The sequence below is a fragment of the Anabas testudineus genome, chromosome 19 (assembly GCF_900324465.2).
Source record: "Anabas testudineus chromosome 19, fAnaTes1.2, whole genome shotgun sequence".
NCBI lineage: Eukaryota > Metazoa > Chordata > Actinopteri > Anabantiformes > Anabantidae > Anabas > Anabas testudineus.
In genome coordinates this window covers 5,963,878-5,990,258 of record NC_046628.1, presented here as the reverse complement: position 1 = coordinate 5,990,258, position 26,381 = coordinate 5,963,878, and the positions used below count along the sequence as shown (strand labels likewise).

Sequence of the window (26,381 nt, the reverse complement as noted above, 5' to 3'; positions counted from 1 at the left end):
AACACCAACACCTGTGGACTGTGTGGAGAAATGAAGGCGGGGTGGTGCTGGAGAATGGCCTAGCGTGTGTGTGTTTGCGTGTGCAAGTGTGTGTGAGAGCTGATCTAACTTTTACGCTTGTAGCATGGAAAATAATTTGTAATTTGTTTAAGCAGTTTAAAGCTGCTAAAAACCTATATATTTTTTTATAACAACACTGGATCAATTAATTATGTATGATGTATAACAGTGAAAAGCCATACGTGATGCATTTTATCAACATATGGTCACCTTTACTGGGTTTATTATAAGATAGACATTGAAGTATCCAAGGATGGATACAGCGGTATGAAATGTAAGAAACGTAAATACTGGAGATCTGCACGTGCTACATATAGTATGTACGACAACAAAGTGGTCAGTGCTGCTTCCTGTTCTGTAACTGAAAGCTGCAGAACAGCTCATCTTTCTCACGAGGTCGCTCCTTTTAACCGTGACGACAGAGCAAACCTCAGGTGCTGAAGACCAACACGGTCCGCTGGGGCAGGTTTTCATGCTCAAGATGCACGAGAGAAGATTAAAAGTGGAATTAGGTTGAGGGGACCACAAGGAGTTTCATTCAAACAGTTCAGCATTCGTACTTGCTTTTCTGCATGCGTGCTTGGATGTCAGCATCTATTCATTTGTCACATTGGGAACTTTTGTCTTTGCACCATGAGACTCTCACTATTATTCTTCATTCTTTCCAATGTTACTGTTAAAAAAAAAAAGGTGTTTGTGCAATCACGACTTGGATTAATTAAAACCTTTTTAGCAGCTAAACGCGCTGCGTTGAATTCAGGTTTCTCCCTCTGTGCAACACAAACTCTCTCTCTGAGAGCAGAGCGGTCGTGACCAGACGTTTAGGAAACCCTTCCTACTTAAGCCGATCATCATATCACAGAAACATCAGGAATCGTGCCATAACTGCACAAATCCTTTTAGAAAGCAATTTCCAGTTTGGGTATCATTTTTTTTGTTAAAGCTCTCAGCGGTGTCATTGTTTACCACACAAATCTCCCGTTTACTGCGAGGCCTTCTCTAGCATGGAGTAATTTGAGCGAACCAAACAAAAGTGGATTTGAGTCCTCGGGCATTGTATTGCAGAAGATTTTGTGTTGTGAAATTACTTTCTCTATTCCAACAATGGGAACGGGAGTCCATAACTCGTAGACCCTGTAATTTAGCAGCCTCAGCCGTCATTACCTTGAGTTTGAAAACTTTGATGAACCTAACATGAATGGCACCGGGCTCCTTTTTGATATTTGAATGTGTTGTCTCGTCTCCAGTGGGCCTCGCACAAGAATATCTGAGGACCACTTTTGTGATATCTTCTCGGACTCCATTAGAAAGCAACAAACAGTAAGGGCAACATAAAATAAGCTCCTGTTTGTGTCTCTGGTGAGTTACCAAGCTCTCTTCTGAAACGTTAAACATCCCCCTCACGCTATCACGCCGCACACAAGCCTCTCATGTGCGTTCAAAAGCAGCCGACCCATGACCTGAGCCCACATGTGCTTGAAGTGCGCTCTCGTATGAGAAAAACACTGAGGGGAAACATCAGTGTGGTGGATTTTACTCCTCAGCAGTTGATGAAAGTGTTGTGGAGAGACTCGTGTGTGTGTTTGTGTGTGTGTGTGTGTGTGTGTGTGTGCAGGCACTGGAGGACTCTGCGACAAACGCTTCGGATCAATAAACAGGAACTAGCTTTCATCTATCACAGTAAAAGAAATCTCCTGCAGGAGCGGAGCAGAGCAGAGAGCAAAGGCCACATTGGTGACCTGAAGTCCGTCCTGAAAGCTGCCGCTCTGCGAGGACTTCTCTTTTTTTAATATCAACCATTTGCCAGGAATCTGGGCGCATGGATCGGTTCCAGTTTAAGACGTTTGTGTTTGTATTAAATTCATATCAGCAAATGCTGCGTGTTGTGGATCGTGTGTGTTTTTTTAAACTGATCACCCATGTTCTGACCTTACGTCCAGCAGAAGCTAGATTTTACTTTGGAAGTGACGGATACATGTCAGAGTCACCATCGTGCTTTTAGCCAGAACAGAACTGAGGAGGCGTTTTTTTTTTTTTTTTTTTTTTTTTGGAGCCAGAGATGTTTGTCCTTTTTAAAGAGACTCAACACAAACCGTGTCACATGAATACTAAAACAAACTGAGACGAAGCTAAAGTTTGATCAGTTAACGTCAGGGCGACGGTGAAGTAATAAGAAACGGACAGAATCTCTGCAAATAATAGAACAAAAGGGAACTTTGGCAGCACGCTGTCGAGCAGCAATGAGCTCAGACTTTGACACGAGTATAGATGAACATGTTGCTGCTGAACACCTTTGTTGACTCATGTCATCAGTCCGGCGTGAGCAATGTGAAATTTCTCTCTTTATCATAAGTGCTAAAAATGAATGTACAAGAAGTAAGTCTGAGCTTTTTCTAAAACTTAAGTCCACTGTCAGTTAGATTAGGCCAGACTACTCTGTTTGTACAAAAGACGACACTTCAAATCGGCCAGAACACAGTTTAAATACCTTCACAGCAGCTGTGCGCTGCTTTTGTGTGTTAATGGAGTCAGATTTCTCACTTAGGTGATTATTTTTTATTTACGTGACATTTAAAGAGAAAACTAATTGGGAGCATGTTGCTTATTATGAGGCTAAACAAATAGGGCAAAGTGGTTCACAGGATTTTCTTTAATTCCAGTGCCTGTTTAAAAAGCTTACATGTGAACTGAAATGATAATGTGTTAATAACAGAAGTTACCAAGCTATTTGCCCATGTGACTTATCCATCACAAATACATGTCCACACGTAAACCTACGTAAAGAAATACAGCATCAGACCTGGAGCTTATTGTACCCAGCACTGAACACATGAGACAGTATTATGGGTCTCTCTGTTTGTCCTGGTCATGAGTCACAGAGCAACAGGTTTCTACCATTCCAGCTTTTAAAGTACTAAAAAATACAAATACAAATCAAAATAACATACTGAAGTCATTAGATAAAACCAACATTTATTATAAAAATACAACCAATCATGTCACAGTCCCAGTTTTCAGTACAGTCATTCATTAGAATTTGATATTCTCAGGAATCCAACAAGTGTGCGATGTTCCCATGAAGCCACATGCTCTAAGTTCACACACACACACACACACAGAAAATGATAAAGAACAATTTGATTGAGCTCAGCTACCATGAGGATATAAAAATAGATAAGGACATAAGGTTCTTTCTCAGACAGGAAATGAAGGAGATGGACTGAGTTGTCTTTCACACATCACACTCATTATCCATTCCTCTCAGACGCCCTCTCCTCCCTCCATCACCTGCTGACTTTTTGGGGAAAGAAAAAAAAAAAAAAAAAAAAGAATGTGTCAGTGTGAAATGAGGTCAGTGATGGAAAATCACCTACAGTACAGGAACCATCAGACCACGACCAGACACACACGGGGAGTACATACATTTTCTCTTGAAAAAGTTGCGTCTCTGTCTCTCTCTCCGAGATGCACACAGACACACAGATGTGTTGCTAAAGGGTTGCCATGACAACTCTCTTACATTCCCAGTCAGTCAGTGTGTGTGTGTGTGTGTGTGTGTGTGTGTGTGTGTGTGTGTGTGTGTGTGTGGAAAGTGAAATCGAGTAGAATCATTTAGGGCTCACAAAGAAAGTCATTTTGTTGCAGAAATGTCCATTTCAAAGACTATTTCAGGACTGTGAGCTCCCGAATAAGCCTGCAGCTACTAGGCTGTAACACTGTTAGGCTGTTTTAGCTCTGACTAAACAGTCAATCAAACACTGTGCTGCTCCCACCGTGATCTGTCACAGATAGCAGCCTGGCACCAGCCCTGAAGTTTTGGCATTCAGCAATACCTTTCTACATTTGCTTTTACTGAGCTATTCTGTGTGTGCTGAGGTCACTGCAAGCAGAGGTAAACGTGCAGATGAAAGTGATAAAGGCGTTATTTAAATATGAAGCATTTAAATAACACCTTCAAGGTGCAACTCCGCATTAACTGTCGAGTGGCAACCTTAAGTTTTGATTGAAAAATATCAGAAGACAGTTTGATCTACGCTTTCATAAACAAGCTGCCAATAAAAACCAAATGGATACAGCAACACTCCTACAGCTACAGAGTCATTTCTTGGTAATAAAGTAATCTGATTTGCTCTCATATGTGACGTCAGGGACTTTCTGCTCGGGAACAACATAAGCTTAGTGATCAGTCAGGCACTATTGAGCTCTGCTACAATTCCCAAACAAGACAAAAACTAAACAAACAACATTAAACTTACATCCTTGATATTGGATATTGAAATTAAAATCAATTGTGAATATATTTATGGTTCCATTTTTCTGCAATTATACTCAAAGTATTTCCATTCTTAATCTTAATAGAACAGTAATCCTTGTTAGTGGTGGGATCCACCATTCCCATGCTGGCTTTAAATATAGCACACAAGAAGACACCCTTTCTAATATGATCTCAGCCACTCTGTTTGCTTTCACTATCAAAACAGTGTCAGAGCTGTGTGGTTTCCTATATCTGCTGATTCATAGAGCGACTTTAACTCTGTAAGAGTGGCTGGAAAATATTAAGTTATTTGTCACAGATGTTACCGCTAAGAGGTGTCGATGACTGAAGGGCTAAATATTTTATTATCTAACTCGGAAATCAGAGACTGTTTCGTTGTGATTGAAATAAAATAGAAAATAATCTGTCAACATATAATCAAAGATGACATGAACAGTATATTGGCTCGAGAGCAAAAAGATTAAAACAGTTGGTCCTGAAAGGGGTGTGATCAGAGGTCAGCAGTTAGATCCATATCCTCCAGGTGAGTCAAACAAACGTACCACGATAAACATAAAAAACTAGAAAACAAAACACACAATACGATCACGTGATCAGCTTGCATAGGATGGTCAAACACGCATTAGGCTACGGCAAATGGTAGAAAGAGCTACAGCTGGCTATTTTAGGATCATTAATATAAAATACCACTTTTAACACTCTCACACTTTTAGTTACATTAGTGGCTAAAGAGCTGAAATACGTCTTTTCATGTTCGTTGTTGTGACTGAAATGTTAGTGTTTTAGAGTGGAATCCTCCTTTATTGATGGAAAACTTTGGATACATTTAAAGTCACACCGATAAAATCTGATTACGTCACAGAGTATTGTCTTGAACATTTTACACAGCACAGACAGACGGAGTGGGTGTCAGAGGATGTAATGCCGCTTAAGACGCAAGAGGACTGTGCGTCAAGGCAGCGCGTCTGCACAAAAGAAACACCGGTTTTAGAACACAGTCGATGATCTTTGTGTGCCTTTTAGGGCAGCGGGAGCAAAGATAATAACATCCATTTTGCCAAGAGATAATCTTAGGAAAGCACTCAGTGGAGACAGAAAAAGCCAATTTAATTTAATCATAAGAGTCTGCGCACTTTGTAATGTTTGGTTGGCATGTGGTATGGTTTTTATGGATTTTAGTTCACTCTTTTCTCTTATTGCAGGTCAAACATACAGCACATGCCTGAAAATCAATTTATCTTTGTTGTTATTGACATCCGTCAGGCCTGCAGGAGCTTTCTGAGGTCCTCGTCCATGCCTCGTGTTCTCAGCTGCTCCAGGCTGTGGTAGCGGTGGATGACACTGTCAGCAGTCACCACCACCACCCTGACGCCGTGGGTGTCCTCGCCAAGCTGGCAGCCGATGGCCGAGCTCACAACCATGTCCAGGCCGTCGTGGCAGCCACCGGCGTTTCTGTGGTAATGGCCGGAGAAGACCGCCTTCACTCCTGTGCCGGAGAGGGAAGCACAGAAGATTTGGTATGGCAATGACAAAACTACGTGAAGCCTAGTATGAAATGTGAGAAGCTTGTATTAGTCATTTAGTAGACCGTCTCTTCTTACATCACTGATCTCAACTAGAATATTACCATACATAGGCAACATGCTGTTTGAGGTACGATGTACAGTAATTCACACCACGTCTGATGCTGTGTTCTCTATCTACGCCAAACAACGGTGCAACATGTGCAGTTATTAACACCTCAGAGGACAAAATGACCAAAATACTGTATGTCTGCACACTGCTGACAGGGTCTGTGATCAGTAAGAGGTTTTAAATAAAGTACTTCTGTTTTTAAACCAAATTCTACTGTTCAAAGTAAATGTTGGTATTAAAATGTTTTAATGTGTAGAACATGAAACGTAGGGAGGATATAAACAATAGCAACCAGAAAGAAGACGGATGGAGAAGAAACCCCAATAGAATTATTTGAAAACCAAGTGAACTTTCATTAGAGGCCCTGCAATTTTCCATTTATTTTTAATTACAAATGACACTGTTGATACAATAGTGAAGATATCATTTGATCCTGCGGCACTGATGCTGTGTCACTACAGTTGAAATGACTGCACACCTAAAATGGCTTGCCAAAGAAGCCTCTCCCTGAATGTCTGTGCGTGTGATTTTATATCCTTATCTTGGACAGAAACTATTTCACTCTGGGAAGTAGCTGACAGTTTTTGGACAGTTTCCACTTGAACAAGGGGGCGAGCATAAGGCTAGGATATGGTTGGAAAAACAGATTTGAATTAGAGGTATGTTAGGAACAAGGTAGATGCTCGTAAAATTACAGTAGAACATGATTTAGGCAAGGTAAGAGTGCATGTTTGTATTCTAATGTCTACTTAGAGTATGTGTTGTTGTTGATGTTCAAATATGCATGCATGTAAAGGTACAGCAGGTGTTTGGCAGAGAAAAGGAGCTGCTCTAATTTCTAATTGCAAGTGTTCCCGTGGAGGGGAGAGTGGCTGCTTGCTGCTTCATCTAGAGAGAGATGCCCACCCCCCATAAAAAGGCAACAAAAGAGGATAAATTGCAGTCTGCGCATGAGAAAGACATCAGTCTGTCTCAGAAATCAAAGACAAAGGAGACCCTTCTGAACAACTCCTATGCAGCCATTACTGATACTACTTCGATGTCAGCACTGTGAAATCGCCCTGAATCATCAAGTCCACCACTCTGCATAATCACACGGCACCAGAATACAGATGTGACCTAAATTTATATTAATATTCTGAGCTACGTGAGCACAGTAGTTGCACATGTTGGACTATTAAATTATTAATCTGCCATAGATGGACGTTTCTGATTTGGTCCTGTATGTGAGTGCCTGGGCTAAATTCAGTTACCTAGGGCAGAGGTGTGAGAAACCCACCCTTCTGTGGCTTGTGGGTGGGCCTGCAGCAATATCATAAAGGACCACACATCTCATGAATCTGTTTATATGCATGTGTGGCCTTTCATATAACCTTGCCACTGCTCTAGGTAACTGAATAAGTGGCCAGGCTCAACTGTCTACTCACAAATGTGTGTACATGTGACTTTATGTAAATGCACGTCCTTGATGTTGTTACTAGATGAGGGCTGAAAGGCCACGGATGTCCTCTACGTCTCCAGGCCAAAGCACGTACTCATTATTCTGTAAGACTGTGTGTACAGGTATGTGTGTGGTCGAGTTCTCCTACACTGACAGACACTCAAGTGTTTTTTTCTGTGTCCTAAGAGGAACTGTACAGCTCATCCACAATTATTCAGACTCTGTGAATGAAAACAAAGTAAAGCAGTAACAGAAGCGTGAACCAGCGAAAACGTTCGATGCGATCACCTGATGACTCAGTAACAGTGATTGTGGAAATGTTGGATTTGTTACAGTATCCGCAAGAGACCTGCAACTTCTTCGTCACCTCACAGAGATGAGGTGGTGGGAGGGAGACAGAAGTAGTAATGAAGTGATAGACAGATGATGAGTCTTGTAATAATAATGACAAGTTCAGAAGAATTGAAAAATCTTTTTGAAGCTGAAATGGTTTTTCTGAACCTTCTCTAAAACTCCCAAAGATGCCGTGATTAATCATGCTGCCAAATAAAGCGTGTGGGAGTGTGTACGTGTGCAAGTGTGCATATGTATACATGTGTCTGAGTCTTGTCGCCACGTCTCTGATGTTCCACGTCCCACACACATGCCGTAAGACGACACCACACGGAGACAGTGAGCTTTCTCCCATATGGATGTGGCATATTTCTGATGCATCCATGGCCCTTTTTAGACAAAGATGGTGGCATTCTGCTAAGGAGATATAAGGAGAAACAGAAGGCGATACAGGGGGACTCTCTAGACTATGACGTGCATTTCCGCAGTGGGCTGATGTGAGTGATTGGAGTAAAACTGGGGTCAAGTTAAGTTAGGATTAGGATTGGTTAGAATGCTTTAAGGCATGTCTCTACATGTAGATACATTTTAGAGCATATTTCTAGTGGGGAAAACATTTTTAAAGTTACATATGAAATTTCTAAATATAAGGAATTAACTTAAAACATATAAAATTAAGTGTAAGTGTCGATATCTAGTCATTTGTATGTTCAATGGGAGATTTAACATTCAGTTTTCCCCTCTAAAGCACAGGGATCCTGGAAGAGTTCCACTTGGGTAACCTCTCTAATGTGTATCAGTCAGAACGGGATCTCTGTTAGATCATCATGACATGCTACGCTCTTTCTTTCAAGGTCTTAAGTATAGCTAAGAATTGAAGTGGACCAGTATGCACGTCGTATGTTGAGGAAATGCAGTGTCTTGCTCCACTGGCTTGTCCCACTGGCTCTTATGGAGCAAAACCGATTTCAAAGAAACAATTTAGCAAAAGCCCAGTGATAACACCCTGACCTGAATTCAATTGAGCATGTCCCCTTCAGTACAGCATCATTACGCAGGATTTAGAAGTCAAACCACTCCACTTGGGTGCTTGTCTACTAAAACATTCAAGAGAAAAGATGACCTGTCTGAGAAAGAAAAGCACTTTCAATCTTCAAAAGATTGTCTGTATGAATAAAAGATAAACAATTGTATAAGAAAAAAAAAAAAGAAAAAAAGAAAGGCGTTGGGAAAGCTGCCCCTTATGCAATGCAGTCAGAACATGAAGCTGACCTCTGAAATAGTCTGCCAGTAAATGAAGGAAGGCGTTTTTTCAAAATGAAGGGAAGAGGCAGAGATTGTCCTCATAGGACTGAATAATACACAAAATAAAGCTATTTGAACACCCCCCAAATACCCCAAAGTTGTTTCAAAGTCAATAAAAGGAGAAACTATTCTTTTAGTAAAATGTAGCTACAGACTAATCTTGAAACTTTTTGCAGAGTTTGATATGTACCACATGACAGCAAAATTGAGCTCCACTCAAAGTGTCAGGCTAGAAATTAGCTTCATTTAGATTTGGTAGCTGCTGTCAACGAGAAAGACTAATTCACTTTTTGTCATGCCTTTAAAGGATTCGGCACGTACTCATTCTCATGAAAAACTGCAGCAGCTGATTTCACGATGTGCCCACCTTTAGCGAGAAAGAACGTGTCAAGTGCAAACACCTGCTGAGGTTCTCTGGTGGAAGGCAGACTTTAGAGCTTGCGGACTTACATGCACTGTACCTTCGGGATAACGATAGCTGGCACCCTTCTGGGAAAATTGCTTTGATTTGACAATGATGAAGTATGATACATGACTCATCTCCCTTTGTTTCACTCCAATCAAAGTAGCACATATCACTTTCTGTACATTCAAAATGCCTCACAGTACAATCAGCGTGGGTGGCCCAGTGGGACATCAACCGTTAACTGTGGTAACGTTAGGACCATGGCTCTAGCCATGAAGGTAGATAACAAATAAAATGCTTCTCTTTCCACTCACAAGACTGTACAAAGCCTATTCAGCCACAAAGAGAATGGAACATATAACCATGCAAGTGCAAGTGTCTTCACTCACTGAGCTAAAGGTACAGGAGGAACAGTATGTGTTCAGGATGTTAAATTGGAGTATCACATTCAGTAGAGGAATGGTAAGTCCAATTTCCATCCCATTTTTGTCTCTTCTTCTTGCTTTGTTGCATTTGTCCCCTTCCCTTTTGTTGCTGAGTGGGTGCCCTCGTGAAAACATGCACTCTCTGCGCTGATAATTTCATGTCTTCTCTCAGTCCCTACGGAAATCCCATTTACCTGTCACCCTTGAAACAGCGCTGGCTCTTTTGTGCATTTCTTTGTGATAAAGACTCCCATCTGGGGGACTGGCCTTTGCTCTAACAGACAGAAGTGGGAAGGGTGGGAAGGAGAGCGTGAGGGAGGTGTTAGCATACTACCCAGAGTAAGCAGTCGGAGTGATGAAAACATATTGAATGCAAACGGAAGGAAATTACCTAACGTCAAATTGAATTCTGGTCAGGGGTTGCACAAAAATGCACAGAATGGAGAGGGGAGTTTCTCCCAATATGTGCTCGCACTGCTGTCTTCTTAATTGGTGGGTCTATTCAGTACAACATTTACTATTTAAATGCTAATAGTGGTCCCAGATGTAAGCTGCAAAATAAAGGAACAAAGGAAGCAGAAGACATGCGCGTCCGAATCTAATCGTGTTTGATGTTTTTGCCCCCTTCCTTCAATCTGCCCTCCCCTTCATTGCCTTCCCACTCTCTATCATCTCCCTTTCATCTCATGGTCACTGATTTGCAGGCTACAAGATTGGATTTGCTAATTGCGAGCCAAGTTCTTATCTTAACTCTAAACCTCCTATCTGTGATTACCTTTAGGAGAAGCTCACAGACCTTTCCTCTCTGTCTCCTTCATTGTCTTTGCCTCAAACTCCTTATGTAGTTCTGAACAGAGCTGTCATTTGCACATCTGTGAGCCGTCGGTGGGTTGCGTAGCAGTGAGTGTGCAACGTGTATGCTTGTATTGTCATTAAAGTGCAGGTCTGGGAAATAATTCATCATGAAATGGTGGCTGTTAATAATTTGCATAACAGAGGGATACAAAATGATGTAGCGTGGTAAGGTATTTTGCAATCCCAGCTTCCCATAAATCACTCTCAGCCATCAGTCATTGTGCAGCATCCCCTTCCTGTGTTCTCTAATTACACACACACACACGCAATGTGGTACCTAATCACCCTGAATTCACCAAGCCACGATCCCTATATTTCCACAAGTAAGCCAGGCCTTCGAAGGGTTGTCATAAAGTTAGCAAAACTCACAGAAAAGAAGTAGCTGGGGCACAATGATTCACAGCGTTAAACATTTGCAACATTACCGTGATTGTCACATACACATATATATTGAGTTTAGTAAAAGCTTTGGTAACAAAAAGAAACAGCAAGCTCTCTTTCAATGGCTAAATAAGTAACTGTAATCATCCACGTTATTGACTTAGATTGTTTCAAGCATTTGATGAAGGATCAGTACATAAAAACTGTTATTCATTCAGTGAGGCCACTGCTTTGACGCAGCAGGGATGCAAACACAAGTCACATCATCCAGCGTAAAGCAAATCAAAGACATTTAAGTGTACCTCACTGGTACAGACAAGTACTTTAGGCCTTCCTCCTCAACTGTGTTACATCATCTCACTGGTACCTGAAACAACACCTTCTCACTAACAAAGCCTCTGTCTTATGATCCAAATGGCTTTTCACGCCTCACCTTGGTTGCAGCAGAACGAGGGAGAAAGGGAGTGAGACAAAGACAGAATAAGAAAGCTCCACACACAAAAAGCATTCTTCAGCCTCATAATTAAAACAATGGGGTTAAAGGCTTAAGCGTGGCCTCTTATCAAATCCCCATTGGGTGATAAATGCGTCTTCGCTTTTGAACAGAGTGGGACCCTTGCTGATAAAGACAACCAGCGGCAAAATAGAGAGAGAGAGAGAGTGAGAGACACAGAGGGAAAGACAGAGAGAGAGACGGTGCAGAGCGGCATACAGCTTATCTTTGCCTCTAATTAGTAACTGTATGTAAAACTCTACAGCTGCCAGCAATGTTGGGAATTCCAATGAATTTCTCAGTTGCACTCTTGTTTTTGTTTTTTCTCTCTGTATACAGAATGAAAAAAACATTTTGGAGGTGAACAAAGGCAGCAGGGTAGCGCGTATCTGTCAGTGTATCTGCGTGTATGTTCATTCATCCTTGTTTGCATGCGTACCGAACGCATCCTGAATGTAGGATATAAACCTTGGAGGAGGAGGTGGAGCAAAGAAATCTAATTACAGTACTCCATCTATGAGGAGAGGAAAGGCTGAGAGCACTGTAGGGATTTCTGTTACTCCACTCGCCTCTCTGTGAGGAGACAGCGGCCCTCAGCCACAGGAATTCAATCCTCTCTTCTGAAGAGACACTGGATGTGTGTAAAACCTGCTCTAAATTCAACATTCTCAACGAGCAAGTGCCCTGCAATTTTGACATCTTTCTTCCTTTGCTCGCAGTAGCTAAATGCTGTCACAATCGCATTCAAGCACTGCTAAACTGGCATAGGTAGGAGCAATAAAGCCCAAGAGAACATTATTTGTTATGATTAACAATATGACAGTGATGAGGCAGTACAGAAGTAACCTCAACAAGAGTAAAGATCTTGTTCCACCATGTTTTGTGTGACTGTTACCAACAAATGCACTCTACTATACTGGCCAAAATATGTTCTGCCAACTAGTAAATACCTCAATAGGAGGGTTGTTCTCTGGGTGTCAGGCTTATTTATGCATTGGAAACGTCATTTGCTACGAGGTGCAACTCGGAGGATATTAACACACGAAACAAGTGATGAATAAAAAGGCAAGATTTAATATCAATCAAATCACAAACCCTAATCATTTCTCTTGCAATTAAAAAAATGAATGGTGCGATACTTCACTCTGCCAAGTGGGGGTCGTCACACAGAGACAGTTTGGCATTAATATGAGCTGGATTGCAGTCAACAGTTCCCAGAGTGGAACTGCTTGCTCTGATGAGCCAGAAGAAGACTAATTGGTGTCGCACCTTTCCCATGTGCAGCTGTGTTGCTGAGATAACATATAGATAGTTACTGTAGGAAATGCACCACTGCATAACAATTTATATGCAAAATGCAGACGCGTGAAAAATTGCTAAAAAAAAGTTGTACACATACAATTACTCACACCTCCTGACACACATGTCGTATGGGAAGAAGGTCGAAAGGTGGAATGAAACATATCTCCGGGAGGAAAAATCAATTAAATGTATTTTCTTGTCTGCAGGAGGTTATATTCTCTATTTCCATCATATGTCAGTGAAGTGGTAGGGGTCTGCAGATAACCAGCGTCAGCAATAACGTCGCAAATGCTGAGCCAAATCCCCAGCTGCTGCAAGTCAGCTGACAAAAAGACACCTCTGAAGTGGACGGAAAACTCAGTTACACATAGCAGCGAGCGCTCACTTATGAGGATTGATTTTATGCCAAAGTAAAATTTGTGTTACATCCAGCGATCCCGTTTCAAAGCCTCATTCTGTAGAATTAGAATTGCTAAAGAATGAGGCAAGTCATCCAATTTTAGCTGTGTGTTCTTGCCAGCCAGCAAAGAAGAATACCCCTCAAAGAGTTTTTAAATGTTCAAGTGTTAGTGGTACAAAGAAACAATGTTTGAGTACCATAAAGCACTCTGCAGTGTTTGTATAAGGGATTCTGGAGCTAAATATGTTTTACACTACAAAACACGTAATCCTTCAGCTGCTGGTGTAGCTAAATGTATCTTACATATTTCTTATTACATAATTACATGAGCACTAGCTGCTTAGATGTAAATAGGACATATACTTGTCAGATAGTTACTTTAATAAAACTCACCAGAAACATCATATGGCTGCTTCACCTGTGCCTTACCATACCTGAACCCAAACTGGATAAAGAATGTGCAAAGTTAATCATGATGCCTTTTACTGTAACCACTGTAAGTGCACATCTGGAGGTTCCACATCAGAGGGTGCAGCTGTGAGGACAGACCAGGAGGTGCAGGGGGGTGAATTACAGAATGCAAAGAGGGGGAAAGAAATTACCACAGCCACTGTATGGCCAGAAGAGATGCAATTTACCAAGGATGAGAGGAGACACAGCCCTTCGCTGCACAGATAGGAAGACAAACAACGCACTTCTCTGTCTTCAGTATGCTGTAAATAACATATCCTCGTTTTGATTGCCTCTGCCTCTAAATCCATTGGGATATTTTTTGCTAGGCGCTTGCTTGCCCTGCAGGAACTCCATGTTGATGCAAGTTGATGCAGATATCGTAAACTTGAAATGTATAATAATGTATCTGCTATTTGGTGATGTGCGCACTTTATGCACGAACATTTTTTTTATATATATGATTTCGTAAAATTAAATCTTTGACTAAACTTTCTGGAACTATACGCTTTACTCTGGCTCATTCATCAGTTATACAGTACAACAGTGTCTTTCTAGTCACTGTGTCACTTCTTGCCCTTCATGGTTACAGTGTATGTGATAAGAATGTACAGTCCCAGCTCTATCATAAACCCACACTGAGTACAGTAATGATCACAGTCATTCTCTTTTATAAAAATGCCTCCAGGACAGACCCCAGTGGATTCAGAATACAGATGCTGCCGCATCAGTCACCAAGATGCTTCTAGAGGGAGATGATGTAGAGAGCAGAAGGGGTATGAAAGAGAGTGTGTCAGTTTGTGGTTTAGATTTTATACATTTAGCTTAATATTAAAAAAACACTAACAATGACATAACTTTGCTAAATCTCTTAGCTTTTTTGTAATTATCTGTTTTAAATGTAGAAAAGAAATATTGTCAGCAGTTCACAAAAAATAAAACAAAGCAGGTTATTTCACCAATACCTGCACCTGAACCCAAGAAATGTATTATTACTATTATTATTATCCTCCAGTCATACACTGTATATGTATATACTGAGTTAAATCTGACTGATGGTGGATACATAACAGAAATCTCATCCTTTTTGTGGTTGCGGGATGTTCCTTATAATGCACTTACATGTGTAAACGTGAAAAAGTCATGTAGCCTACGCAGCTTCATGAGCAGCAAAATGTCTTTCATCTATTATTTATAACCATTTACATTTATGTATGTAGCTCATATAGTACATGTCCTGTATGCAGTGTGAATTTATAATTGCTGGAAGAATGTGTGAACAATGAGTGAGGGTGAGAAGGGCCACTTGTGTGTGGATTATTCTGCACATACAGTAGGTTAATACCGTCTGTTCCCACATGTAACAGCCCTGAACAAATTGCCTTTTAAATCTTTAACCAGTGAAGCCATCAATAATGAGAGAAAGGTCATCAGACCAAAATGGGCAAACATGGTTAAATACCTGCTGGAATTATAGCAGGGTAATGAAATTAATGCAGTCCTAGCCAGTCACCTTGATACATGATTGAGAAGTATGGCACAGGTCTTATCAATCAGCTGCCAATGTGGTGTGTAAAAGTTTGTTTGTGTTTTGTTAGTGCTTTCTTTAAGACTTACTGTCCTTGTGGGAGTTTCCATGCCAAATATCCTTGTACCACACTCCTATAAGCCGATAACAATGGATTTTGATTATGGAATAATTCTCTTTATAGGAAGTGGATGCATTCATTAATTCAATTATGCGTGAGTTGTGTGTGCCTGGAGCTCCTCCTGTGGCTCTGGCTAATGCTGTATTAATCCTCTGTGCTGGGATCTTAACAGTGCTTCAGTAAGATATGCTAGAAATGAACAGGTTTAACAGGAATATTAGCAAGGAGAATTAGAAAAAATGTTCACTTCACAGTGGCCTAAATCCATCATCACAGAAAATACTGCTGTTATTTTTGGGTGTTGGAAGAGGCAGCAGCTTGACTTTGAAAACAATAAAACTCTGATTTATCTCATTGTCTCTTAATTGTAGGCAAACAAATATAAAGCCGGACTCAAAAGACAAAGTAATTAGAATACTAATGATATGTCATGTTGAAATGCCTTTGAGCAAAATAATTGCTTAGTCACTGTGAGCTGGTTCATTTAAAGGCAAAGTGAGCAGAAAAATGCCATACCCACACCAAAACCCATTAATTCTCTCTTTTCTTCCTACCTGCCTTCTTGAACCTGTCCAGTAGGTTTTCTCTGACTCCCCGCTGCAGATTGAAGTAGTCGTTGTCCTCATCGGGGCTTTTTAGGTACAGAGGAATATGTTGGAACACCAGTACATGTTTGGGTTTGGGTACCTGAGTAGAGACAGATGTGAATGATGAGAACGTTACAGATGTACAAAGGCTGATTCAATTGTTCTGTTTCATGGCTGCAGTCAGCAGCAATAACCTAAAACACAATGTCCAGACACAGCAAAAAGAAGACATTATGTAGCTCGATTTCTTCATCAATCAGACTAGAATGTAATCATGTCACTGATGCTGGATTACCGTTGAAGAGGAGGAGAACCTGCACAGCTGCTCCTCCAGCCATGTGTCTTGGGCCTCCTTTAGCTCAGGGCAGGCTGAGGCGTCGTAGAACAACTGTGAGTTCAAAACCAGAAAGAGGACTCCACCCACCTGGGACAACAGGTGACAGAAAACAAGGTGTAGATGTCAGTTACATAACATCTAATATGCATTAATACAACCAGGGGACACTTTACAGAGTATCTTTTACCAGCAAGACATATTTATTCATACCATTATTATTTTTTTTGGTTGTCTTAGCTGATACCTATAATTTATACTACTGCAAAAACAAATAATCACCAAATTTTTAAAACCCTGCTATTACTGATTGAGGCATGGAGCAAAATGGTTGTGTGAGCCGATGGGAGGTTAATGGCCTTAAGGATTTTTCAGATAGGTAAGAATATTAAATGTTTTTGTTTACATGGGAGCAGACCTAAGTAAATGTTGACAGGTAATTAACTCATGTCAATTTTGATTTGATCTCCACTTACCCAGAAGCTGAAATAATCATCCCCCCAAGAACTGCAGTACTGCTCCACTGTACTGGGGGTAGGGGTGTTACCCAGGTCATGGTTCCCACTCACAAATATCATTGGGATGGAGGGATCTGTCCCACTCAAGGCTGCCTTTAGGTCTCGCTCCTGACCTTCTCTGAATGGTGTGTCTACGGGGCAAAAGGGGAAAAAAATGTGAAATGGAGGCAGGATTTACCGATTTCCATATACACAAACAAAACAACACTGGCATGAAACCAATTGCTGTAAATAAAGCCTTACTTTGAAATGATAAAAATTAATCATGAGATCAATGAGATATATCAATGTTGATAAGAGTCAGATTGAGAGTGTGACGGGTAGTGCAGGTGTGTGTCGCCTTGGGGAATCAGGATTATTTGGATGACAATGATGACAGCTCACAGAACGATCAATGCTCTGTACACCTCGACTTAATATTACCATGGTTACTGGCATGATGAAGCCTCCCAGTCTGTAAAACTCACCTTTCTGCTAAGCTGTGCCAAGGCCACAACTCTTGGCAGAATAACTGTGTCAGATATATGAGTCTATTTGTATTACAAGATCTTTACAATATGTTCAGTTGTTTGTTGTGTTGAGTGTTTTGAGTCAAATCAATTGCTTTCTGGAAAGTGTAAAGGGCAGAAAATGGGTGAGAGTCAAATCAATTTATAATGCAATGTATATCAAACAAACCTATCAGCCAAGCTCTGAAGTTATTCCCTTTTCCCTTTCTGTGCCTCCTCTCTTTTATTCCTTTCCTTTATTATTCATCTGAGTAATTATTTTATTGGCCTACTTTTGGAGCAAACATTTCCTTGGATGTTCAAATAGGACTCATTACATAAAAGCCTTTTCTGACAGAACATCTTGTGCATGACACAGTGAGAGAATTTAGAGTTTAACACTTAACCAGATGAAAGGTAAAATGTTGTTCTGTCTCTTTTCTATAATTAAAATAGCCTGTCAGACTTCCAGCTGTCAATGCTATGCACAATCGCGCTCAAATACTAAAGAAAGATGATGTGTGACAATTTTAACAACGCTTTTATGTTCACGTTTGGAGAATAACTGTATGTGTAATTGCACAGTATATTAATTTCCTCAAATGTAACAAAAACAATTTGATTAAAGCTATAAAATAGATCATCACTAGGCTGCCATTAAAGCTCTGGCAAGTCTGTTACTGATTATCTACCACTGAGGCATGAAATGCGTAGGCAATGATTTACAATACGCCCTAAGACAAAATAATCTTGGTAAGACAATTTGGAGATCGAACCTAGGATATTCCTTATTATTTTCTGACATTTTTAGGTCAAATGATTAATCACAAAAGAAATATCAGCATCACTAATGCAAAGCAAATTTGCTGGGTTATGCCATGTCCACACCAAAAGCGTGACTTGGCTGTTGGTATTAAGATTAACTGTAATGACAAAAGGTGCCAGCATTTGTCAGGATAATCATTCTCTTTGTGTCTATGTTGCTGGAGATATTAAGGCTGATGTTAGTGAGTCTCACTATTTATTTGGCAATCATTTAAAGCAGTTCTGCTGTGAGGGTGGTTTAATTCTCTCTAGCAAGGTGTTCTTTCCTGAAATTTATATGAAGCTTGGCACACAAGTTCACAGCTTGATCACTGCATGTGGGTTAGCCAGTGCTCGTGCTTCTTTTGATGCCATGAAGATAAATTACAATCTGCCCCCATACTTTTCGTATTCATTTTAAATCTACACAGTCTACCTGTGGAAAAGGAATTGGTCTAACCTAACTAAGAGAATCCAAAAAAAAGACATCTCAGACAAATGTCTTGCTGGGAAGTACTGAATTACTAGAAGATGCCAGTGTGCATTGTGCTATGAATTGTGTGAACCCACAGCATAGTAATGTGTTATGTTTTTTGTACAGAAAAGCATGGGTTGGGTAAGATAGAATAAAAAAAGTGCTAATGTAAGCTTTAAATATGCCCTGCGATGTATTAAAACACAATGAGGTCTGACTCACTTGCCAGGAAGTTGCAAAATAAAAATCAGAATGATTTCTAGAAAGAAATCCACAAAGCAGTTATAAAGTTAAGTGACAATAAGGCGTGGTATGGATAACACAAGTGCAGAGCATATGAAAGTTGCTGGTAAGAAACTTTAAGCAGGTCCACTTTGTTCAAGTCTACGGTTTTCTTCCTGACTCTGTCCTATCTGTTTTATTAGTGCCATTCCTGGAGAGCATTCTGTTCAAAGTACTGGGAAATACTTTATTGGATAGGGTAGAGCAACAGATTTTACTACTAACAATCAGTTAAGTTTTAAACATCAACATGGGACGATGCATGTGATTATAGGCATTTGGCAAAGTTTTGTTTCATGATTTTCCTTTTAATGTTTATAAGGGTGATATATTTTATATATCTATTATATACATTTATTCAGATTTTAAAGTGGGACCTCATGCACATGGTTTGAGGTTTTCTGTCCCAGTATAGAAGAGATTTCAAAACAATAACAAGAGTAATACCATGATTACAAGAAGTAAGGAAGACAGAACATTTGTATTTTCTTTTTTTCTCCTCTGTTGCCTTTAAGGGTGGTAATTATTTAGATTAAATATTGTATTTAGGTCATTACATGACCAATGACCAATAATCAGATATTAAAGATATTTACAGATTGTTTTGAAAGTTATATGCACAAGCTAACAAGCTGTGTACTCAGATACTATGAAATTCTTAGGATTTGAAGATTTTTGTACACCCCTGTAATTCATGATCTACAGATGTATATGCAAGTTGTTTGGGTCAGTAAACAGAATTGAGGTCCATGTTATGACATAACGTAATATTTCATGGTTTTCTGCATTAGTCTGTGATAAAATGTAATCTTATCTTCATCTTCATCAAAAAGTCAAGAGTATTAATGAATATAATGTTCCTAAAGTAAAGTATGACTTGGCCACACCAAACAGTGGATTTTGTTTTTCTAAAGTCATTCTGTTGTGTGTTTTGGGTCATTGTCCTGTTGTATCACCCAACTTCTACAGAGTTGCAGCTGACTTACAGACATTCTCACATTATGCTGAAGAATTTTTTGAGACACTGAATTCATATTCCCCACAAATGTAGTGCTGTGTGTTCTTTCCAAATAGTTCAATATAGTTTAATCAGACCACAAAACATTTTGGCAATACTGCTGAGTGTCAATGTGCTCTTTGGCAAACTTCAGGTGTGCAGCAATGTACTTTTTAATAAGCAACAGCTTCCTTTGTGCTGTCCTGCCATAGACACCCTGCTGAGAACAACTTTGTTAATACTCTTGACTTAAATGAAGATCAGATCATATTTTATGACAAATGAAAGCAGAAAACCATGAAATTCCTTGCCACTGTAAGTGGGGACATCTTTTTAAAGAAGTTTTGGCTGCATAAAGTTGCACAAACCAAGTCACATTATTTATCAAATCTTATCTGTGATTATGAGCGAATACAGTAAGTGGTCCAAGAAATAGTTTACAGCAAAAATGAAAATGAATAAATTAATATCTTCAGTCTGAAGCACAGTCGTGATGAATAGAATAGAATATCTTGATGAATAGTAGCTGAGGCCACAAAATATGGATTAATTATTTCACAATCACAATATCTGACCAGTGCTGCAATTATATACAAACAAAACCAGTCTCAATAATGAAGCTAGTGTGAAGAATAGAGGGCTCAGAGGTTGTCATTTGAACTGCTAAGGCAATTGTAGCAGCTGATAAGTTTTAGCTTACCCTGCTGTTACACACAATTAGATTTGAGACACTTCTATACATTTATTCTCAAGTGTTTTTCTTTTTGCGTTAATACTGCCAGTTTCAAGTATTTATTGAGCTTAGAGTTGAAGAAAAAACTACTCTAAACAACATCAATGTGTGGGCAAGGCACACAGTCTTATCAGCTGCTCAATGGCTAACAAAATGTTTAAGTGGGACACTGCCCAAATGTGAATGTATATGTACAGTAGCAGTTTGCAAATTTGTGAATCAGAGTGAGACTCAACACCATCTAGGTACAAATAATTTTTAAACTAATAAATATCACTGGTACTCTCACACAGTGGAAGGCCTTCAACTTCCCTAATGAGCTTTTCTTGCATCAACCAGTGTATGAGTGACATACATGTTATCACAGTGTGTGTGTGGCACACAAATGAACTGGACACTTGTTTTAATATCTAGGTAGGTGGTGTTAATTCCAACATTTTTAAAACAGTTCCTGCACTCCAGTTGAAACCTCCACCATACTATACCACACCAATTTGTATTTAGGACACTTTGCTTCAAAATAATGGTAAGTGCTTAGGGATCTAAACACATTTTAGGTAGTGTAAAGTTAAATAACGGACAATTGGGATGAGCATATCCTGCTCTGCTTGACGGGTTCAAGCAAAAGCCTTTAAAGGCAAATTAAAATAATAATTAAAAACAAATCACAGAAAAGAGTAATCAAATGCTGAGATAAGCCCATTTTATAAATAAACAGGGTTCCTTGTGCACATGTATAAGGGAAGAAACACAAACCACTTTATTAAAACATTATTTTATGCATGCATTTTCCTCCTCTGGAATAAACAACAAATGTACAAGGCATGGTTTACGGAAATAAAACAGCAACACAATACTTCTCTCTCTCTCTCTGGAGCTCTGACTGAATAGTCTCGTTCATTTAATGAGATTGCAACACTGTGATTCTCAAGCCTTGACAGGAGGCTCTGGCAGGTTCTCGTTGAGCCTGTCCAACACTGTAAGCACTTCCCTCAATTTCCTCTAAAGACGGCATGTCGAGACTGCATAGGGGCCTGTGTGGGGGGGGGTCTTGCTGTCGTGTGCATTTCCTTCACTTAAACAACTGTATTTTTAACGTGTGGGGACCTCTACTTTGGACTAACTGAAGCATGTGCCAGCACTGACAGGTTGTGCTGATGTGGCACTGGTCTAGATTTTGTGAGGAAGTGGTAGCAGAGGTTAAGTCATATTAACTGTATCCTAAACCTTTCACATACAGACTAGAAACATTACACTAGAGTGAATAAATCCTGAAATTCAACACAAACCATGAAAACTCAGTAAACTACAGAAAGCTCAGGCAAGCTCATTATCAAACAACTTTTTCTTTTGGCCGCCAACATGAGTTTACAGTAGATACCAAAATATAACTAGATGCTTGTATTTACTTATGGTGGGAAACAAATATTGTAAGCCCTGTATAGAGTGTATTTGTCGAGTCAGCTTCTGTCTTTTCACCAGTTGATTTAAGGGAGGTGAAATGAAAGCCCCCAGGGCATCAACCTTGACAGTGACAAATGACCAGTGGAATTATAATCATCTGTGAACCCATCTATTTTCCCCAAGTCTAGAAACAATGTTGTCTTTGGGATGACAGTGTTGACTCTGTCGAATCCTTATAAAAGTTAACCCGAGCCATAGGGCCACAATCAACTCATTTAAAAATTCATGTACTTGCATGCAGCCCTGTGTGCACAGGTGAGGAGCTCACCTTGCTTTTATGATGTCTTTCTAAACGTGTCGGTTATTTTACTATTGGTGTGTTGTAGAAGAAAGTAGGAAGGGAAGTGGCTGGGTCAGGGCCCCGTCAAAAAAAAGAATCACAAACAAGGAGCACTAGCACAGTTAGAGCATGACTCTTTCTAAATGCCAGCTGCAATGGCAGCGTTTTTCACCATGTTAGAAAGGCCTTGCATATCCCTTATGGCCTGACAATGTCCTAGAGGACACAGCTTTGGAAAGGGACATCTGGTCTACCTTTTTTTAGATGGCTGCCACCAAAACTTGGACGAGTCGTCAAAAATGGATGCCTGACTGGATTCAACCTGACATTTACACTGACTTTCTTACAAAGTATAAGTGGATCTTTTCACACTGACATTTGAACTGTATATCTCCTGGGCCTCTATGAAAGTGTGAGAGACACAGAGAGACTTTTCTAAACCTGTACAGCCCTGGCAGTCTCAAACCCCCTCAGAAACCTATTACTGCTCGCAAACCACTCAATGAACCCATTAGATAAACACACACAGAACCTCCCCACTCACCCAGAAGAAAAATACAAAATGCCTCCACATGTCCCAAAAACAAATTTTCCCTAGGCAGTCGATCCCTCATACTCTCCTCTTTTATGCTTCAGAATCCCACAGAGCCCCATTTTATCTGCCTTCAACGGAAATTAAACAGGTTTCCACAGTTACAGAGAGGGGACAGGGAAGTCCCAAGGTAACCTGTACTTCACCTTTGTGAGTTTAACATAAATACGTTCACACAAGCAGATGCACCCCCCCCACACACACACACACACACACACCCTGCTGTTTCGTGCGTAACATCCCTCATGAATCCCTGGAGACACAGCTTGAATCCTTTGTAGTGCTTATTAGGAGAGTATTAAGTCCAGCATGTTTTCCTCTAATCTAATCAGCTCGCTATCTCGCTCTTTCCCCCTACCTCTTTCCCTTGCCACCGCCCCCTCCTTCCTCTCTGCTCTTTATCCTCTTCATTTGTCAGCTTTGAAAATGTGAAAGTGAGCGAGCAAGAGGCAATGAATGAAATCTGAGATTGATGGAAGTCCATGAGATGAGGAAGTGTCTCTTGGGGCTTGGCTTGAATTGGAGACAGGGATCTGAGATCAAGGTACTTTCTGTCTGTAATGTGTCTGGATAACACACGGTTGTGAAAGCATACACGGGACAACTTTCCTTAAGAAAACAGGACCTAAAATAGTTTCTTCTTCTCGGGAAAGAGGTTGATCCTTGTGGACCACTGTGTTGGTCAGGATTCCTCACAAGCTAGCTGTACTAATCATTGCTTTGCCAACAACTGTTTGATAAGGAATCAAATGTATTAAATGGGGACGTTACTAGTTTGCCTTCAAATAAAGATCATGGATGCTTCAAATAGATCAGTTGGATGCAAGAATAAATGAGTTTGTGTTTGTGTATGGTGTCAGCAAATGGAGGCTGTCAAAATAAGGTGTGAGGCATGAGACCACAGCTGTTTGCTAAAGAGAACAGACAGATGATAGAGGAGAGAGACCAAAAGAAACAGAGTATGATGACGGCGAGGAGAGATAGAGAATAAAATCCGTAGGAACAGAAATACAGTTGCCAATTTCCTGTCGCCGACAGGCAGCAGTGTTGACAATGCCGGTTGACAGCCAGCTTCCTCTGGCTGCCACCCATTCATTCTGTATTGTAAATAAACAGTTTAAGGGGAAATGTCAGCCGAGAGACGGAAGGAGCAGCTCCTGCTATAATATCACTTCCCTCCTCCCGCCTAATGCAGCAGTCCAGTTGCCAGGCAAGTGACGGACGTGGCTAGTAATGAGGATGGCACACACAACCTGCTCTGCTGTGGCTGACAGTAACAAGGGCTGACGCTGCAGCGTTTAAAGGTCCCCATGGCCTTGCGGTTAAACCACATGCTTACGCTATCTACTGTCCTGCTGTGCAGCTGAAATAGAGCTCGCTGTGACTTTTAAATGCAAGTGATCAGAGGGAGATGTGGAAAGTGGACGGCAGCCATGATTTGGTCTAAATGGTGCAGTCACGGAGATGATAAGGATACTTGGATGCCTACAGCAAGAGTCGTAGATGAAAGGGAGCGACACCTCTAGAAATGTTCATGACTGCCTGTGTGCAGTTAAAACTGGTGGCCACCATGACCCAAAAAAAGAGAAGAGTTGCCCTGTGACTAAGCCAAGTCAAATCTGTGTTGCATATAAATAGTTTGCCCTGAGATACATTTTAGAAACAAGGGCCAAGGACATGCTACACATGACATACTGCATGGAATACAACAAAATATTCTGCATCTGATAAATACCTTTTACAATAATCAAATCAAGATCAAGCTCAGTAATACTTTCACTGTGTCCCACTCAATCAAGTAAACGGACACAATGAGAGAGAACATGCAGTGAGAGAGGATCGCCTGCTGATTTCTTTTCTGTTTTTCTGACCATTCCTTGAGGCCTGGCAGCCACCTCATACTAGCTCCCTAATTGTCATGCAAAGGTAGTTTGCATTGGTTGGCAGCTTGCAGCTCTTTTTGCTGAACATTAACGCAGCAGTGGGTCCTGGCAGCCTGTTCCTCTTACCCTGTTATCGAATCTGGCAGCTGGACATCAAGAAGCATGCACATTATGCTACACACACTTATTTAATTACAGTTGCTTGCATAAAAGCATTCACTTAACACTAATGTCTACCCATCTACACAACCGTATTCTCCTACCAAGAAATGCATGATTATTGTGTACAGTTTTAGAAATTATTTTTCTTTGTAAGTAGAAGTGGTTGCTATATGCTATTACTTTACTATTATTTATCGTATTGTATCTCTCATCACTTCCCAAAAAAAAAAGAAACAGACAGACGGGAGTGGCTGGATAGTGTAGAGGTAAGATCGACTGGGGTTCGAATCCCAGCTGTAACCTACCTCCAGTAGGGCTCCTTAGGCAAGACCTCCTTACGCTTAGCCTGCCTACCCTTGTACCTTGCATCTCATGTTTAAGTCACTTTAGATAAAAGCATCTGCCAAATGACAAAATGTAAATGTAAGATGGGAGAACAACTAAACACAGCATGAGTCAAGAACAGCATGTTAGCTCCAAACAAGGTGGGAAATTAGGAGCAGAATCATAATTTTGTTTACCCCGGCCAGCAATTTCTGGAGGTATCCTACTCTTTTCAAACCCAGTCAGTGAAAGCATGTGGTGAAATCGGGAAAACCAGCTGCCACTATGGCAAGAAGTTGGCTTGCTGTCTTGCTGGCAACAAGATATCTAACATGTCTCACTCAGCATAAGACTGATGGAGAGAAACCAGTGTACACTACTGTTGGATATCATTAACAAATGACTGCAACCAGTACCCATCTGTTGAACCATTTGCAACAAAGCAAAATCCTCACTTCATGGAAATAGCTTGAAGGATATAGGTGCTTTCCAAGAAATAAAAATTGCATGCTGGTAGAGGGGTTTGATATTTACATACTAAATTAAACAGACCATACTAACTGCTATCTCATAGATTGATAGAGCTAGGAAGGAATTCAAAGTGTGATCAATAGCCAAAATCATCATCAGCATCAACCTGAGAATAGCCAGAAGGCTTGTGCTTTGTAATAGATAAATATCAGCTGCTCTCACAGGGGACTACATTGTTTACAGACTCTGTCTGAGAAACAGAAACATAAATTAGAAATATTCTGTAGCTGAACCATCCCAAAACTGATGTTCTTTAAAGACTGCATTAATTAGACCAGGACTATCTCACAGGACAGGAGAGAATCTATTATATTCACTAGACAAATATTCAGAAATTACAGCTTCTGATTAAGAAATGGTTTTAGTTAAGCATATTTTTGTCACATTTTTTTATTATGACAGATTGGTGAAACCTGTTTTCTGATCAGTTCAGAAAGTTGTCTCATGCTGGGCAGGTCAGAAATGAAAAGTGAATATGGAGTGAGCAGAGACAGGTTTAACACTGATAATAAGTGT

The 26,381-nt window shown here is 40.4% G+C and overlaps 1 protein-coding gene across 1 annotated transcript in view; it reads right to left on the bottom strand.

Moving 5' to 3' along the window:
* Nucleotides 1–3,016: 3,016 nt before the first annotated feature.
* The window catches only part of cpped1 (calcineurin-like phosphoesterase domain containing 1), a 29,767-nt gene continuing 6,402 nt past the window's right edge, over nt 3,017–26,381 (bottom strand). Inside the window, exons 3-6 of the mRNA XM_026351753.1 lie at nt 16,809–16,981; nt 16,294–16,422; nt 15,966–16,098; nt 3,017–5,822 (exon numbers count right to left, since the gene is read on the bottom strand). Coding sequence (XP_026207538.1) covers nt 5,596–5,822; nt 15,966–16,098; nt 16,294–16,422; nt 16,809–16,981 — 662 coding nt within the window. The 3' untranslated portion in view covers nt 3,017–5,595. The remainder of the gene's footprint in view (nt 5,823–15,965; nt 16,099–16,293; nt 16,423–16,808; nt 16,982–26,381) is intronic.